Below are 19,981 nucleotides of genomic sequence, written 5' to 3'. Positions count from 1 at the left end.
ACATTCCTCCACGATGTGTTTGATGGATTGTATTTGCCCGCAGTCGCATAAGGGAGAGTTTTTTAACTTCCACTTATGTAGAAGGTATTTACAATTACCCTGCTCCGTTCGTATCCTGTTTAGGTTGGTCCACAAGGCTCTCGGGCCGTCAAATCCTGGAACTCTTTGGGTTGGGTCGCTTATCAGATGTCTATTTATTGCATTACTTTTTTCCCAGTGTTGTTTCCACATATCCTCCATGCTGTCACAAGTATTTTCTATTGACCAGATTGGGTTTCTTGATCTTAATCTTTTAGATGGTGCGTTGTTTATGTCGTTATATACAGGGAGATTCACTAATTTATTGATTTTCTGTGACAGTTTGACAGTTGAGAGATGCCTTCGAATCGCCGGGGAGCTACGTTCGAAAGGACTGGAAGCCACTGTAGGTTGGTAGCCCGGACACAGCCTGTGATGATTCGCATAGTATTATTTAACTGGGTGTCAACCTTTTTTGTATGTGCACTTCTCTCCCAAACGGGGGCGCAATATTCCGCGACACTGTATACCAAGGCTAGGGCCGATATGCGTAGTACATTTTCTCGGCAGCCCCAGCTTGTTCCGGCAAGTTTACTAATAATATTATTCCTTGTTTTCAGTTTATTTTTTACATCTTCGAGGTGTTGGTTGTAGGTTAACGTTCTGTCCAGTTTGATCCCAAGATATTTTGGAGCATCGTCATTCATTAGTTTGGTTCCTTGAACTGTCAAGTTAAGTTTTCTGTTAGCATCTCTGTTGCTCAAGTGGAACGCTATGGATGTGGTTTTATTGGGGTTAAGAGTGAGGAACCAGGATTTGAAGTATTTCTGTACTTTTACTAGGTCTTCGTTTAAAATATCCTCAACCTTTTCAAATGATTCAGCTTGAGCTGCTAACCCCACGTCATCCGCGTATATGAACTTGCGTGACGAGGTATTTGTGATATCTGCTGTGTAGGCATTAAACAGGATGGGGGAGAGTACTGAGCCCTGAGGAAGACCATTTTGAAGGAATTTGTATTTGCTTACCTTTCCATTTAGGTGTACTCTAAATTTTCTGTCCGACAATATATTGTCAATTAGTCGCAATGATGTTTTACATCTTAGAATTTTGGCTAACTTCAAAAGTAAACCACGTTTCCACACCGTATCGTAGGCGCAAGACAGATCTAGGAAAACAGCTCCCGTTTTTAGTTTCTTTTGAAACCCGTTTTCTATAAACGTCGTCAGTGATAGTACTTGTTCACTGCAGCTTCTTCCCTGTCTGAATCCCGCCTGTTCTGCTGGTAGGTGTTCTTCGATTTTCGTTTGGATTCTTACTAGGAGTACTCTTTCAAATAACTTGTATTAATATTAGTTAATAACTATAAACTAAGTAGTAATTATTATATACTTTTTTAAGGGCCTGTTTTACAATCATAGTTTAAACCTCGGATACACTTTACCCACTGATTTTACCGGCCGAATTCCGCGGTTTAACTTATTGTAATACGGGACCTTAATCCTTAGGGCCAGTTGTACCGTCTACGGTTAAACATCGTTTACGCTTTATCAGCTGATATAACAGATATTTAACCGGGCAAATTCGGCCAATGAAACTCCGGTTAACTTTAATCGGAGATGGTACGATTGGCCCTAATGTGTTGGCTTTATTGGCATGTCACCGGTCAATACAATAATAATGCCAGATGAGGTTATCGATGAACTGAGTATCCAAAAAATTAAAAAACTGGATTTTGTAATATAACTATTTTTTCTGTTTATCGTATTAAACACGGGATTGGCGCTGCCTATTATGAATTTACTTAAAATGAACTTTTTGTGGTCCAGTTGTGGACCACGGTTGACAAAAGTCGAATCAAATGAATTAATACGCAGTCAATTAAACTATTACTATGAAATTTATTGACGGTAGGTTAGTTTTTAACACTTTTTAAACACTCGAAGTAATGCTACAATTTAAGACAAATATCTCTAGCATGAATACTGTCAACTAGTCGTTACGCAGAAATAGTGTGTCCTGTCTCCCTCTTGGAGCGCCTTTATATATTAGACAACAGTCAGATTAGATGGTCTTGCACAAGGTCCCACTTATGTATTCACTATGGCTCTTCTAGTACTTTAAAAACTAGCTTTTCCGTGTGGCACTTATTAATAGCAATTAATATATTGTGCCACGTACACCATACGCAATACTGTACTTATAACATTTTATTCTTGTGTGGTCCTAAACCTTGACGACTGCAACAAACTCTCCCGGCGTTGCCCGTTCATAAGTCACCTTTGTTACTTTCGTTAATGTAAATGTACTAACTGTATATGACTCAAACTTTGTTCAATGCCTTATTCAATATTCTGTGTATGATGTTCTAGATTTATCTTAACTTTTCTGTTGCCCGGAATAAAAATTCTTATTCGCAGCAGCACGTAATTACGAATGTTTTATTAACACGGCGATATTACGATGTGCATGTGTCGAAAAATTAGTCTTGGGAATACCGTTTTTACTAAGCCATATAGCTACAGGTTTAAAATTATATTCATTATTCAATCATGACCAACAGCAACCTTACAATAAACAAAAATATATTATTATTTAGTCTCTGTTCTTACTGGACATCCAAATTTCCTACTTTTCCGGTGGACTTTCTTACAATGATCTTACCTAAGAGTTAAGAACCTTCTCCTGACAATATTACGAACACAAAAAAAAAAAGAATTAGCCAAATCGGTGCAGCCGTTTACGTGTGATGGAGCGTCCAAGGCAAATTTATATATAGAGATAGATGGATGGATACACACAAAAAAAGGTGGATAAGTGGATGTCGCTCTGCTGTACAGTAGGTTAAAAGTGGGTCACCGTAATGGATGGTGTTAAATTTGAATTCAATGATATAATATCATTGTATAAGAAAAACGATTCTGAGCGAAAACGGTCAGTCAGCCTATGATTTTACCAAGTATATTTGATGATATTATTGTGAATAAATTAATTTATATTTAACCTATTTACGTGGAGCCTTGTATTAAATTTTCAATCCTTCGCCATAAAAGTTAAACATTTTATACATTTTTAACTACAAAATAATTAATAAATTATAAATTTGATAAATGTTGTCAACATTTGAACTTTAAATGCTTATAAAAAAAAATTGTGCCTATGTATATTTAATATTTTTCAACTGCTATTAGAACGATATATCAGGAGCTTTATATTAAATTTTCACGCTTTTTTACCATACAAAAAAATTTTTATTGATATTTATAGAAAAAAAAATTAAAAAAATTGAAAACTGACAATGTCCGTAAACAGCTCAAAAAGAGTCAAAATATTTTCAACATTTTATGGTGTATAGGAAATGCTAATATAAACATTCAGTGAAATTTTCAAGTATCTACAGTCATTCGTTTTTTAATTACAATAAAATAAGAAAATTGTTACATGAGAAATCGAGTAAATATCAAATGTTGTAGAAATATAAATTTCAGACGCTCATAAAAATTTAATTTAAGTTTCTTCTAGACATTTTTTTTTTTTGATAAAGGTAGACAAACTTATGAGTAATCTTATATTACATTTTCCAATCTTAGATTTAAAAAGAAAAATTTTTATGAATTCTCAACTCAAAATAATTTGCTATTTTTCGTGATTTTTCCGTATTTTGTCAAAATTTGAACTTTAAATGTTTATAAATAAAAACTGTGACTAAGGATTTTTAATTTTTTTCATCTGCCTTTGAAACAATAACCTAGGAGCCTTCTATTAAATTTTCAAGCTTTTTTACTCAACAGATAAAATTTTATTGATATTTATAGAAAAAAAAACTAAAAAAATTGAAAACTGACAATGGCCGTAAACAGCTCAAAAAGAGTCAAAATATTTTGTAAATTTTATGGTGTTTAGAAAATGCTAATATAAACATTTAGTCAAAATTTCATGTCCCTACGGCCATTTGGTTTAGAGTTACACCAAAAACCAAAATCGATTTTCTCGAAAACAGATTTTGCGTAAAAATTCCCGTTTTTCCTTAATTTTTCTTTTGTTTTTCACGTCGCTTGTGAAAACTACTGGGAAATTTTTACTTTTGACCCCCCAAAGTACCAACTAGATTCACTTTCCTATCAGAAAAGTTACTATTGAAGAAAATCCAAGCACTTTTACTGTCCTAAAAGGTGATGACAGACACAAAAATAAAAAAAAAAAAATAAAAAAAAAAACACACATCATTGTAAAATCAATACATTCATTGCTTCGCTCAGAATCTAAAAGGTCAGGTTGCAGGTAGCTGAAACCCTCGGGCCGCCGTGCTGTACCGTATTTCCCGTTATCGGCCGACTGCTATTGTTATAATATATATGAATATAGGTGTACAAATTACACGTAAAAATTCATTTTTACCGATTTCAACCCTTTAAAATCGGACAACGTGGCGAGACTCAGTAAGGTATTTGGAACAACTCTGTAAAAAAAAATTGGAAAAAAGTTTAATAGAGTCGTCATAAAATGGGAACATAAAAAAGGCCTGTTCTTTTATATAATATATAAGGATAAGGAATATATTAATTATTAGGTACTATACATATACAGTTTGTGTTAATTCTTATTTCACCTTGATCCACACTTAATTCAATAGGTAAAATATTTAAGGGACTTCAAAAATGTATATTATGTACGTATTTATGGGTGTATTATTATACATTTAATCCACCCCCCCTAGAAAAATTCCTAAATACGCCACTGACCTATTGGGTTATTGTTCGACGGCCTCAACATTCTCCTTCCGTTGAAAATCTTGATACTAAAAACAATACTCTTAAGTAAAAAATTTTCACTGAACATTTATATTAGAAATGTCTATGCACCATAACTATGTTCGTAATATTGCGACTCTTTTTGAGCTATTTATAAGCATAGTCAAATTGTTAAGCTTTGAAAATCATATATAAGATTTCCTTAAGTTTTCCTTAAGTTTAATTTTTTTGTTAGGAAAGTCGGAAAGTCAAATTAATATTTTACGAGCTTTTGAAGCTAGGCATTGGATATTCACCCATATTTATAAATTAACGAATTCTCATACAACGAATTTCTTTTTTGTCGTTATTCAAAAACTGATAACCGTAGGTATTTGAAATGTTCGTCAAATGTTTATTTCATTATTTTATATAGGTACATGAAAAAAAATTCAAAATATATCGACATCTATATTATTTATTGCACATTAATTAGATGAATCCTAGAATATGGATCAATCATTTGGAGTCCTTCACTTAATCTAATACTAATTGTATTAAAAGAGTTCAAAATCGTTTTTAAAGTTTATAGCTTCCAAAATTCAATATAACTAAGGACCAGCATGACTTTACACCGGTAAGATCCCTTCTTAACCTCCCTACTCTAGCTACTAGACGTGAACTGGCAGATATTTCTTTTATTTATAAATTAATCAATAACAAAATTGATGTTCATTATCTATTAAAACGCGTCCAGTCCAACATTCCAGCTAAAAATAACCCTTCCACCACCATGTTTTATTTATAATGTTACAGCACAAACTATTTAAAACTTTGAGCGTTGTACTGGTGCGTAAAAATACGAAAATCGTGAACTTCGTTCAAAAGGCTATACGGCTACATAGGCGCAACTAGGGTTAACATTTGAGGGGGGGGGGGGCTAACAAAACTAAAAATTGTGACAATGGATTTTTAATTTTTTTCATCTGCCTTTAAAACAATATACTAGGATCCTTTTATTAAATTTTCAAGCTTTTGTACCCGACAAATAAAGTTTTATTGACATTCATCGAAAAAAAACTAATAAAATTGGAAACTAAAAATGTCCCTAAACAGTTCAAAACAAATCAAAATATTTTGAACATTTTATCGTGTATAGAGATTGCAAATATAAACAAACAGTGAAAACTTCATGTATATACGTTCATTTGTTTTAGAATTACACAAAAAACCAAAATCGATTTTATGGAAAACCGATTTTGCGTAAAAATTCCCATTTTTCCTTAATTTGTATGTTGTTTTTCCCGGCGCTTTTGAAAACTATTAGGAATTTTAAACTCGGAGGGTGTATATAGCTTGATTTTTCAACTCATATAGGCTGTTGATAGGTAAAGAAAAGTTTACACATGATTTTTTTTAGAATACGAAAAAAGACATTTTGTTTGTTAATCTAAAAATGTTAGGGTCACGCTTATAAAAGGTTGGGAACCACTGATCTAAATGGTGGCAATTTGTTACATATTATATTAATATTATAATTAGATGAAATATGGTATATACATTTCGTACAAATATATTTATTAAAAATTCAAATCTTTGGCCTGGACAACGTCGGGGTAGACAGCTACTATAGTAATATATATAATATAATAACACTAAATAATGTATACTCTTTTAAGATTGGAGAATTCGAATTACGAGTACCACCCATGCGAGAAACCTGTGTAAAATTAGATATGTTATATTATAACTAATAATTATTAACAATTACATGTGAGAAAATAATATTTTTTAGAGTTACAATAAGGTATGACTGTATTTCATTCTTGCTAGCAGGTAAGGGCCCCGGTCTAGAAATGTTCACATGAGCCCCTTATTATCAAGTTGCGCCACTGATAATCCTAAATATTTTTGGAAATTCTTTAAAGGCAAAAAATCTCATAACTCGATTCCAAACAATGTTAATTATAATAAAGTTATTGCCGACAATAGTCAAGATATAGTAAGTTAATCTTTTTGGAAAATTTTTCCTAAACGTATACAATAATCCTTTATAAATATGCCAGATATCCATACTATTGAATCACCTTTCTGTATAAATAACTTCGATATATCACTTGAAGATGTTTTTTATGAATTAGATAATTACCTTTAAAATTAAATTTGTCAATAGGCCCTGATAATCTGCCGGTTACATTTTTATACGAATGCCGTTTTGTTCTTGCACCTCATATATTCATTTTCTTTTTAAGCAGTCACTTAATTCTGGTATATTTCCTACAATCTGGAAAACTGTATTTATTTCTCCTATTTTCAAGAAAGGTGAACGCTCTTCCGTAGATGATTACCGTCAAATTTCAATAATCTCTATACTTCCAAAAATATTTTCAAAAATAATAAATAAAAAAACGTCTCTTAAATAAATAGTTTTTTGTAGACACTCAACATGGTTTTCCTAAGGGACATTCTACTAGGTACAACCAATCTAGCCATATTCAAACACAATATTATCGAATCTTTCTCAGCTAAATCCCAAATGGATAGGTACGGTTTTCACAGATTTTGGAAAAGCATTTGATAGTGTAGATCATTTTTTACTTATACAGAAATTAAAAAAAATTGTATTCAGTGATCCATTACTAACATGGCTTACCTCTTTTTTAACTAACGAATCCAGCTAGTTAAATTAAATCAGTTTATTTCTCTTCCATGTTCTCTCAGGTGTTCCTCAAGGTGACCCTCTTTCACCCACATTATTTCTATTATTTATAAATGATATAAATACGATAATAAAACACTCGAATATTTTATTATTTGCAGATGACGCTAAAATAATTAAAAAAATTGATTCGATTAATGATTTAATATATTAAATTACAAGATGATTTAAATGGTCTGAACATCAATATCAACAAATGCAAAATACTATCATTTAATATTAAAAATCTCATATTTATTTTGATTATAAATTTAGCAATGTGTCTATTGAACTGGTGAAATCATTTACCGACTTGGGAACCACGTTTGATTCTAAACTATGTTTTGATGAACATTGATAAAATAACCAATAAAGCGTTCCAAAATCTAGGTTTCATTACACGAACTTGTACTAGTTTTGATAATTTAAATGCCTTTAAAAGTATTTATTTTGCGTTTGTCAGATCTCAATTAGAATATGCATCCCTTATTTGGTCTTCAAATAACATAGGGGTAACTCATAATCTCGAAGCTGTTCAGAATCGTGTTCTTCGTTTTTTAGCATTTAAATTTAAAGTCCAACGTCCACAACATTCAGATTATAATGGAATATTATCATATTTTAATATACAATCGCTAAATACAAAGAGAAGCATCCTTCATTATTCATTTTTATTAAAACTATTAAATAACCTAATAGATTACCCTTATTTACTGGAACGATTAAATTTTCGAATTAATACCAAATCCACCAGAAATCAAGAAAGTTTTTTAATCAATAATGATTCTAAAACATAAGCTTAGTTATAAACTTGTAAACCTTTAATCATAATATAGTATATACTATACTATATTACAATAATATGATCTAAGTTGTAAACAATCAATTTATCCAAAATTCTAACTTAATTTACTAAAAAATATTTATCTTAAATATTAGAGAAATATTTATTATAATTTATTATGTAGGTTCTGTTAAGTACACAACTTAAGTAATCAATTCAAACACAATTCTTACCAACAACTGAGAAGTACCCAATTTTATGTATGAATAATGGATGAAATATCATGTATAATCTAATTTATTAAAAGATTTTATTTTATATTATTTTACTACAATAGTTGAAGTCTAGTCATACACTCATACTGTCTTAATTTAGATAGGTACCTAATATAATCATATAATATGTAATTGTATAATGTTTAGGGATGGTGGAAAATATTATCTATATATTTTAATAAAAATGTATATTTATAATACCTACTCTCAACTATCCTCGCAAACAGATATAAGATATTTATTTAATTTTCATGATTATGTCCAGGATAATATTATGTAGTCATAACTTATGAATTAATTTAGACCAGATAGCTTTATTACAAAAAAATCTATTTTTATTATTTTTAATCTATTTGTACAATATACAAACAAATGAAAAATGATTTTCCGTTAAATCACATGAGTAAGTGTTTTATCTTGGGCACATAGCGTGTCTTCCTCCATCAACCAAAACTGAATCACCAGTCGTAAAACTAGCATCATTACTAGCTAAAAATGCAATTGCTTTGGCAACTTCTTCGACGGTGCCTGGTCTTCCTAACGCATGCGTGAACTTGGTTTTATCTAAAAATGTTGAATAGTCTTCTTCACTCATTCCTTGTCTTGTTAAAAGTTTTGTAACTACAACTCCTGGGTTAACACTGTTCACACGAACTCCTTTTGGAGCCAGTTCCAATGCTACACATCTTGTAAATTGATCCACTGCTGCTTTTGACATACAGTATGCTAGTACATTAGGAAAAGATCTGGTTCCGTTAACACTAGATACATTAACTATGTTACCTTTAGTCTTCACTAAATGCGGAACAGCCAACATGGTTAGATGATAGATGGATCGAACATTAGCATTCATTACCCGATCATACTGATCGAGGGATGTAGACTCAATAGATCCGTTTTCTAAAATACCTGCATTATTCACCAAAACATCCAGTTGGTTATAATGAGAAATAGTGGAATCCAAAATTTTTTTAGTATCATCTTCATTTGTTAGATCACCAGTAATCACAAATGGTTTTAGTGAACAACTTTTTTCACATTGATCGGCTACATTCTGTAGGTTGACAAGATTGCGTCCAGTAAGTGCTAGTTTTGCTCCCAATTTGGAAAAGTGTATTGCAGTTGCTGCACCGATTCCTGAACTAGCACCGGTAATCAATACAATTTTACTATGAAAACTCATTTTACTATTAAAGTTATACACAAACTATAAATTTACAAACGTTTAGGTTAATTACCTGTAACTTTTAATCATCAATTATTTCAATTCAAGTTTTAATAATATTATTTAATACTTATTAAGTACCTGGTTTATGGATTATGGATACTTTAAAGTTTAATGTTCAAACTTCAAAACATACGTGTTTAATTTTATCAGTTTTAATATTAAATAAGTTTTATCTGTGAATCTTAATCAAACTACCTATATATACATACAATATATAGTATGTGGTCGAAAATATTGCATGAGTTTAAATAGGTACAAAAGATACGAAACATTATACCACAGAACACAGATTATACCAAATACTAATCAAATAATTCAAATATCAATAATTATTCATTCGTCATCAATATACCAAATACCAATAGCTTTTGACAATTGACAGCAGCTGCAGCTGTTGCTGATATTCTATTTTGATTAGTGATTTCTGGTACTACCTGTTGCTCTGTTATCACAAATTGATCATTATTAAATATTTTAACTACGGACCACGGCCTTAGAAGATCTTCTAAGGCCGTGCTATGGACCAAGGTGTATTGATATCAATACATATTGCTACGGACCTTGTTCATTCTGTCTTGTCGGGTATGTATTGATACACCTTGATCATATAACATACCTATGGGTATAATGAATTATTTTGTGACTATGCTATTATATAATATTCTAGTCAAGGTGGATTCTAAAGTCTTCATCAACGTGTATTTATAGTTTTGGTCTTAACCATGAACTAAGATAGTCTTAATGCTATTAAATTATAAGGCTCATGCCATGGACATTAGACATGATATAATAAATAATATAAGATACCTATAAATAGAGAGCCTTTATATATATATTATCTAGGCTCTCTACCTATAACTATTGTTCTGTGCTATCACTTACAGTGGCGCATCCAAGGCTTAATTTTAGGGTGGGAAATTCCCCCTTTGCCCCTCCCCCTGTATCCACCACTGATTACTAAAGTCCGTGATTTAAACAAACTTTTCGCAATGACCGTATCATAGATTTATAATAATATAGTATTATATCTATGCCTTATAGACTAAGGCCATTACTCGTTAGTATGGACTAGAGAGCCTATAATTATCTAGGATCTTTACTTTTTAGAATGAATAGGTCTATGATTGATACAGGTCCTTGCTATGGACCTTAGACAACCTTACAGTTTTAGTAGATTAAATTTAATAAATAAGCAATGGTTTTTAATAACAAAACACGGTTGTAGATAAAGAAATAAGAAATAGGTACATAATATAGAATAAGACAGTGACTCTTGACTCGTGAATGGCGTGAGGGTTAAAAAAGTAATTGGTAGTGATAGGAGAGTGGACTTGGTAATTCGTCGTGAATTTCAGAATTTGGAATAAATATTTGGGCACCCAAAGAAAAGAACAAAGGTGGAATTTGAAAAAGTGGAGGTCTATCAAGTCGCCGGCGTCGACCATTCCTATTGACTTGAAGTCTCCACTTATTTCACAGAACTGGCCAACAAGAGGTAGACAACTGACAAGTGGGGGAAATTTTACAAAATAAATAATAATTAACAATTAACATTCAGATTTGTTCAACTGTTACAGACTTCGTTTTCTCAAATCACACAACATATAGGGCGAAAGAAAATACAGACAATAATGGTGGAAAACAATTACCAATTCATCTACATATTATGTTCTTAATACCTACCTAAAATGAGATTGTATTTGGTTATTTTTTTTTTTTTTGGGGGGGGAGCAAAATTTAGTCTATTTAGATGTTATTAAAAAATGTAATTTTACTATATACCTAGGTACAAGTTTATTTATTTCATGTTTACTTTTATATTGTACATACTAATGATAGTTATATCAATATCCAATGGAGACATTTAATCTAATAGACTAAATAAACTTATTATATAGACATGATTAAATCCAACAACGCACCCTTGACAGACTCCCAGCCGTAGACAAAAAACAATACTAATGAAGTGCAAAATATTTTTTCTCCATAATATTTTAATGCAGTCATGAGGTCAATAATATTGATAAATATTAGAATGTACATGATATAATACGAAAATATCTTATATAGATTAAAACATTTAACATTTGATTGAGTAGCATGGTTAGAATATAAATGTTGTAAATGTAACATTGTCCATTACATTATTTACATTCAATATGCCGGTTGTAATAAACAATACAATACAATATAATACCATATAATACCTACAGCAAGTTGTGCCTTTAAAACTTATTTCAGTTAATTAGTTACATATTTTAATATAATAAAACTAATTTATTATAATATACATAGGCGTGCGCTGACTCTGGTTTTAGGGGTAGCAAGAAATAAATCCAGCCCATTTATGTAAGTGATTGGTGGCTGAGAGGTGCTTGGCCCTCCAAAATTATTGAACATTTTTCAAAGCCCCACTTCTTATTTTGTAAAAGACTTGAGCCCCCTCTAAAATTTAATCAAATCTCTATCTATGGGCCTATTCTCCAAATTCACCATTAAAATCGCCCATTGTTTTACTTATTCTACTATAGGGTAGGTATCAAAATTAAAACTATATTGGTTTTTTGTTTTTTCGGTTGTTTTTACTATAAATGTTTTTTACTTAATAATATTTACGATTTAAAATCATGTCTATTTTTTTTTTCGAAGTGGACAGGTCAATTTGTTCTATACTGGTAAATGTTATAAGCATAAAATAGTTTACGTTCACCAAAAAAATAATAAAAAAATGTATATAATTGTTTTATCTAAAATGGTCATTGTTTGTGGAAATATAATTTTACCGAGGCCCATTATTCAATATTGACTGGCTGTGGTAACCCTAAAAAAATGCAAGAGCAGCATGTTATGCTGCCTCTGCTGTCTCAATGCGCACGCCTATGAGGATATAATATTTAAATGATTACCAATAAAAATAAATGGGTTGAAAAGGACATTATTTTCAAAATAATATATTATGTATTCTACGTACCCACCTATTAAAACATTTAGTACAACTGTAAAAGAAACAAAGACGTGTATTATTACCTAGCAAGATTGTAAAAACACAAATAAAAAAAAATCATCGACAAATAAATAAAAGTAAAAATTCAAAATGAATAAATCACAACAAATCATTATTGCACTTCAATAAACCACATTTAAATCTTATTAGAAAAATTACTTCTCTAACACAATAATAATAGTGTAAAATATGTAAGAATTATTAAATAATCATAAATCTAACAGATGAATGTAAAAATTGATAATATGATGAAAAAAACCGGATAGGCAATAATAGTTTCAAGTTTTAAATTATAACAAACTAAACCAATTCTAAACATGATTTTAATATAAAAAATATGATAATATAGGTAATGGTATGCCCGAGTAATGATTGTTACCAGATGGGTTCTTATACCATTATAGATATTCTTAGAAATATACAACCTTTCAATTTCAATTGTAGTTTAATTTAAATACTGGAAGGTAAAGAAATAATGAGAAAAAATAGTTTTAAAATAAATAATTATACCTATTTCTTTTTTTTTATTCTTTTCTTGTAACCTTTCCCAAACCAGCCAGCAGTAACTTTGGCCTTTTCTATAACTTCATCATTTTTATCCACCATTTCTTCAGTTTTTAGTTCGTTTTCGTCTTCTTCATCTGTATCATCATCATCACAACACAGGCAAATGGCTACGTCTTCTTTGAACTTTGACTCATATCGATGATAAAACAGGCATTTAGTTGAACCATAAACTGGATGACAAAATGTACAATATCGATTTATTGAAACATCTGTTTTTTTAATATCATCTTTATCTTCGCTAACATCTCTTTTCTTTTTTTTAAAATTGTTTGTCAGCTTTTTTTCTATTTGCAATTTTTCAACTGCAGCTAATCCTATACATGCTTGATATACAAAGTTTTTGTAAAACTGATCAACAGGTGTTGGAGACAATCCTAAAGTTTCCATATTATTGATAAAAAATGGATTTAGATATGGTACTATTGGTTCAACCAATGAAAGCATATTTCGTCCTTCCAATGAATTTTGATCAACACCTTCAATAAAAGGTCTCCAAAAATTACTTAAGCTTGGAACGAAATCCATATTTGAACACGACGGAGAATTAATTGATTCACTTTGATCAACTATGGATGTATTACTTTCTAATTTTACTAAACTGAGATCAACTGGTTGAATTAGGTCTTTTGATCCTGAACACATTTTGGTAATATTTTTACCGTTACTAATATCTAATTCTATTTTTTCACATTTTGTTAAAGTATTTGAATCTGTTTTTTGAACATCATCAGTCGGAACAGCTAAAACAGGATGTACTGTCGTATGTTCTTCAGCTGCTACTAACATTGTGGCATGGTGAAATATAGGATCAAGACAACGTTGATACTTAGGAATATCCAAATTTAAGATTGACATTACTTTTTTCATAATTTCATCACATTTACCTGGAACATTATTTTATTAGTTTACTTAATCTATTTTTAATATCATGTAAAGGAAATTTATTGTACCATTTATTTTTAGTGTAGCATGGTCATCCTTGGGAGTCCATTGAAGATTCACAATGTATAACTTTGGTCTTTTTTTAGCTGGTCTATCCATTGACCAAAGCCATGGATACTTTTTCAGAACCTAATAACATAATGTTAATAATTATTATTGTTTAATGTTTAGCATTTTATGACATAAAATTATTTATTTTTAGTTCACTGATAAAAAAAAAACTGAAATTATAATAAATATTATATATTATATTTTCTAAACATAAATACTAACCAAAATTAATCACAAAATCAATTCAATAAAAACCTCAATAACTTAAAATGTATATAATTTTTTTTACTTTAGGCAACTATCATAAATATTACCTTTAAGCTGGATCCTAAACACAAAATTACATCAGTTTTCTCAGCGTGTTTACAAGCCGTTGACCAATTAATTGGCCATTGAAGTTTACCACGTTCTCCAAAATGAACAATTGTATCTTTCAACGGTTTATGACAAGCATAGCATAACCTTAGTGTTTTGTGATTAAATCTTGCTGTATGTTCTGTCACATCAAACATTCGCAAATAGTGTCTGTTTGGCTTACAATTGTTGCATACCTATAAATTAATATTTTATTTTAATTTATATGTTCACAAATAAAATGAAACCATTTAAACATATAAAATTCCAAATACCTCAATAAACATATCACCATGAACTTCTGACAATGCCGGTCTTGGTAGACCACTTCTTAAATGCAACCCATCACAATTTTGAGAAACGACATGTCCCAGTAACCCTTCACGGTATAATCGATAAATGGCCATATGTGTTAACGTGGGTTCTGCTTGGCTTAAGTCGTGACATCTAAATTAATATTTAATATCTTAGCATAAATGTATAATATATTATAGCCTATAAATATTTAGCATTTTGGTAATAATTTATGTTATTTATTTATTTATTTTACTATTATAAATTCTAAATTTAATGTGCTCTCTAATAAATTACAAAAAAATGGCATTTAAATACAAAATACTTTCAAATTTTTGATTATTAGAAAGCATTTTATATTTAAAGACACAATATTAATATATTATGGTAGGTACAAGTAGTTTCAACGTAATATTTTCCTTAGTATGACTAAAGAAATGTTAAGAAAAGAAAAATTACCGCTAAAAAGTTAATAACTAATGTATAGACTAAGAGTTAAGACACTCATACTTAGGGCTCGGACATAGTAATTAAAAAACCTATAACATAAACTAATATATTTTTAAATATGCATTATATTATAGTTTGCCTTTTTTTTAGGTTTAAACACAGGAATTATGGGATGGGTCAGCATGATCATTATAAAAAGATAGTGTCTGGATAGGATAAGTACCGGTCCATCGAATAACTTATACTTATCATACTTTAACTGGTCCAAAACCTATTAAAATGGATTAGAATAATTAAGTTTAACAATTAGTACTTAATTTACTATAAGTAGTTAACCTCGGTAATTCCCTGGTTCTATCCGGGCCTGCCTGAAGGTACAAAAAGATTTCATTTTACATTAATTATTATCTAATACTTGGTTTTCTACAATTGTCATATTATGCTGTAATTCAAAAATGAATAAAAGTATGATACTTGAAATGTTCACAATCTATTTAAATTACTACTTCCTGTACATGATAACATTTCCAAAAAAAGTTTGAATGTTTTGGAGCTATTTATAGGTATTTTTAATTTACAATTTAGTTTCTTTTCTATAAATAACTAAAAAATAGTCCCAGTATTTTTTCTTGAATGGAATATGGTCATATAAACATTTGACAAAAATGTCAAGTATCTATAGTCCAATCACCAAGAGAACGCTACTGGGTGGCGACAAAAACTTGTTGTAGTCCGCGCATCTCCCACCAATACGACTCCCGCCGTCAGGTGATCGGCTATCGTATCATCAAGTGATTGTTTACGATGCGATCAGCTGTAGCATTGTCTAGCGTTAGTTTACAATGGAGTAAGATGGTTTTTGGTGGTCCACTTGGTGGGAGAAATTAGACCTCGAGACGGCAGAGCACGTTCATTTAAATGCGCGGCCAACATTCTCTCGGTGACCGGACTATACATTTAATTACTTTTGAGTTACTACAAAAACAGTATCAATTTGAACTTTTTAAAGCATATATTTATGCATATTTAAGCATTTTTAGTGTAAATTTGCTTGGTTTTTAGTTAATGTAAATCCGCGGCCTAGTTATCACTTATTTATATTTAAGATATTTCAATATTAATATATAATTTTGCTAAAACAATAGTTTCTAAAGATTTTACAACAGTATTAAAATGTTCAAGTATTGTAATATAGGTAGGTATTGGAAGAGGAATAAAATATCTTAATTGTTTTCATATACATTTCAATTTTGGATTTAAAATCTCAAGGCATAAATCTTACAAATGAAAAAATCAGGAATTTTTTAGATAATTGTTGATAGTAGTACATTAATTACACACCCAATATCTTTTCCTTGATCTAATAATGTCCATATTCCATTTGAGCCTCTATAATCGGGTATTTTAGCTGCCGTGCTTATTCCGGCACCAGTATAGACTACTAAATTTGATGCAGACGAAATAGCCTTTGCCAGTTCTTCACATTTTGGATCTAGTACTTCAACTGGATCTTCAAACTCTTGACATCGCTCTTTTAATTTCTTTTGTCTATCTAACCTAAAATTGGTTAATTAATATTTATTTATTAGTTATTATTTTTCTTTTCTTTATTACTTTATTAGTATTAAAACCTCGATAGCTGCATCATTGGCTTGTGGTTTATTTTTTTAAAATTATTATAGTTTTTTTTAAAAAATAATAAAAATAATATTTAAATAATATTTATTTACACTTAAACTAATTTGTCCAGGTTAATATGTTGAATTATTAGTTTTAAGGTACTGGTTTGTTAAAACCTCGCTCGGGCTAGTGTAAAATTTTATAGCTCTGCAACTCAGGTTTGTATCCCCCCACCATCCATAATAATAAAATATAAATATATCGTGTTAATAATCTATGATAATAATTTGACGGGAAAAACACACTATTAATATTAGGTACCTATCCCATATGCGTTTATCACATAAAATCCCAGAATTTTGAGTATCATGTAAAGCCTAAACATTTTTAATTGACTTTTATATCATTATTCATTACCTAAATACACTTTTTTTAAATTATTTTTTCTATTATTATCACTCATTATATATTTTCATTATATATATTAAAAAAAATAATTATTATTATTTGTATACTATTTATATTATAGTTGTTATTATTATTATTTTGGACGTTTTTCCGATATATTTATTATTATATAGGTATGGCAAGGAGAAAACAAACATAAGGGGCAAGGTTATAGTTTTCACTCACCTGAGAGGGGCTATAACAAACCAGTACCAGATAATCTATAATCCATATTATTGAATTCAACATTTTTAAGAATATGAAATAAGTAAAAAATGATTTGAAACACTACTGTGTTCTTTACAATTATCATAACAATATTAATAAAAAAAAAAAAACAGAAGTATGGTCTTATGAAAACTGTAATAAGACTAATTAAAAATATAAATGTTATTTATTAAAAAAGTTAAGATTAATAATTAAAATAGAAAGTAAAAATTAAATACCTTTGAGATATCTTCTGTACTGTATCCTTACATGTATTAAGAATTTCTTTGTCATCAATTGTTCTCTCAGATAATGGCTTTTGAATTATTTCTAATATCTGTAAATATTAAACATAGATTATAGTAAAATATTGTTGATACACTTTATATTGATTTACATTTTTAAAAATACTGTTAATTAAAAAGTAAGGTTTATAGAAAACATTTAAATTTAATTCAAGTTTACTGTCATATTCAGGGACGTTGTCAGTGGGCATGAGGGTGTTATATTTCCCACTTTAGCTTATTTTTGTCATATAAAATATATAAAGCAATGAAAGTATATTTACCGCTAAATAAAGTGGTCTGAGAATAGTCAATAATTCATAACAGCCCTGTTCCCTTCAAAAAAGTCGAGCATGCCACTGGTCATAATTTATTATGATTAGGGCGCGGATTTTTATGTAATAAAAAAGTCAAAATACGTAAATATTAATGTTATTTTTGCCAAAATATGTATCAAAAATCATGAAATATTTAACAACAAAAAATGTGTATTTTTAATTAATTTTAAAAACATATTATAAATATAGAATTCTGATATATAACATAGTTTTTTTGTAATTTAATTTATTCATCTTCATTGCAGTCGTCTTCGAAACAGTTTGAAACAACGTACATTTGGAGATTTTCGAATTTAAATGTACGGGGCGGTTAGGTCTTAAAATTGATTTGTATCGGCTGAAAGAGCGTTTCACATCAAACCCTAATTATGATAAATACATAATATATTGAAACAAGATCTTTTAATTAATTATTTAATAAAAAATATCTTGTTTCAATAATATGATTGCTGTATATTCAGGTTGAATCAAATGGAAAAATTACAGTTTGAAAGTTACAATTTCTATTACATGTGTACTGTCATAATGAACATAACTATATTTCTCCCTTAGTATTTTTAAAATTCATTATTTTTTATTGTTTAGTTTACGTGTGATTTAAATTTTAGTTTTTCAATAGTAATTAAAAGATTTATTTCTGTTGAATAGGTAAAGTAGTATTGTAGTATGATCAACTATGATGTAGCATAGACACTGTAAATTAAATAACCTAGGAACAGCTGAGAAAACATCATTTTTGTACTTCAACTAAGTTTACAATACAATTTGTTAAGTTCTGAAATTTAGACATAACATACAATGTTTATTGAATATAATATATTATATTAATATAACATAGTATACAATGACTACATTTAACATCACTATATACACATAAGTAAATAAATGTCATAAAATGGTACGTATATATTATAATTAAATCTCCCAATTTTTCATTAATCTAAGTTTTTTTTGACAACAACAGTCAGCAATAAACTAATTTATTAATCATGAATGCTGGATGTTTATCTATGATTTAATTAGTGTGAATATAATTAGATAATTAGACTGATATTAATTTCCAAAAAAAAAAAAACTTTAAAGGTACTTGGGGTGATAAGTTAGTTACATAGACAACGTATGGTTAGAAACTGTTTTTTGAAAATTTCTAACAAAATAATAAAAACTAGAAGTTCAAAAGTCAAAATTGTCCCTTTCCCAAGTAAAACAAGACCGAAATCAAAATTAGTTCAGAGACGAAACACTGAGGGGAAAAGGTTCCATGCTACTCACTAACATTGGTGCAATCGCCCTTACTTTTTTATTCGACGCATTTCTCTCAGTTTTCATGCAAAACGTTACGTTCGGAGCCGCCTTCCGTTTTCTGAACTTTAGTTTGCATAATTTCTGATTATCCATTACATGCGAGAATCGCGATATTTGCACGACCGAATCAAATATTAATCACAATGATTCAACCGAGGATTCAACAGACGGCGTTGCCGATCGCTATTCGCTGTGGTGATCACACGGCGCCGGCAGTGCGACGGGCCACTGTTGCAGGGTACGCATCGATACTGGGTCTGACGACTCGAGATCATTCGAACATACGTTTATGACATAATATAGAACGTTTCACGCCGAGATATAAAATGAAACGACACAAATGATCTAATGAAAGTTCGTTTTACCAACGATTTAACCGGACGAA

General features: G+C 29.8%; 2 protein-coding genes across 3 annotated transcripts; both read right to left on the bottom strand.

The window, feature by feature from the left end:
- Positions 1–8,799: 8,799 nt before the first annotated feature.
- On the bottom strand, positions 8,800–10,042 carry LOC132939511 (uncharacterized). Of its 2 annotated transcripts, none has more exons than XM_061006710.1 (2): positions 9,289–10,042; positions 8,800–9,210 (listed from the first exon to the last, which is right to left on the bottom strand). In XM_061006710.1, exons 1-2 carry the CDS (start codon positions 9,686–9,688, stop codon positions 8,918–8,920), a joined length of 693 nt encoding a protein of 230 aa, XP_060862693.1. In that variant the 5' UTR covers positions 9,689–10,042; the 3' UTR covers positions 8,800–8,917. The 2 variants fall into 2 exon arrangements, with proteins under 2 accessions (XP_060862693.1, XP_060862692.1); XM_061006709.1 differs by having other exon boundaries at positions 8,800–9,647; positions 9,744–10,039.
- Positions 10,043–11,700: 1,658 nt separating this feature from the next.
- LOC132939510 (NAD-dependent protein deacetylase sirtuin-7) lies at positions 11,701–19,897 on the bottom strand. The gene is made up of 7 exons (XM_061006708.1): positions 19,588–19,897; positions 17,909–18,006; positions 16,737–16,952; positions 14,927–15,098; positions 14,612–14,848; positions 14,255–14,375; positions 11,701–14,188 (listed from the first exon to the last, which is right to left on the bottom strand). Exons 1-7 carry the CDS (start codon positions 19,687–19,689, stop codon positions 13,248–13,250), a joined length of 1,887 nt encoding a protein of 628 aa, XP_060862691.1. The 5' UTR covers positions 19,690–19,897; the 3' UTR covers positions 11,701–13,247.
- Between the last annotated feature and the right edge of the window lie 84 nt (positions 19,898–19,981).

The sequence above is a fragment of the Metopolophium dirhodum genome, chromosome 2 (genome assembly GCF_019925205.1).
Source record: "Metopolophium dirhodum isolate CAU chromosome 2, ASM1992520v1, whole genome shotgun sequence".
Classification (NCBI taxonomy): Eukaryota; Metazoa; Arthropoda; class Insecta; order Hemiptera; family Aphididae; genus Metopolophium; species Metopolophium dirhodum.
The sequence above is the reverse complement of the archived record's forward strand: the minus strand, read 5'-3'. Positions and strand labels throughout refer to the sequence as shown.

What these genes read in the sequence shown, in the direction of transcription:
- LOC132939510 (XM_061006708.1), bottom strand. Translation starts at nt 19,689, where the DNA reads ATGGATAATCAGAAATTATGCAAACTAAAGTTCAGAAAACGGAAGGCG. An exon ending in GTTTAGGATCCAGCTTAAAG is followed by an intron (nt 14,376 to 14,611) that starts GTAATATTTATG and finishes TTATGTTATTAG; the next exon opens with GTTCTGAAAAAGTATCCATG. An exon ending in TGCTACACTAAAAATAAATG is followed by an intron (nt 14,189 to 14,254) that starts GTACAATAAATT and finishes ATAATGTTCCAG; the next exon opens with GTAAATGTGATGAAATTATG.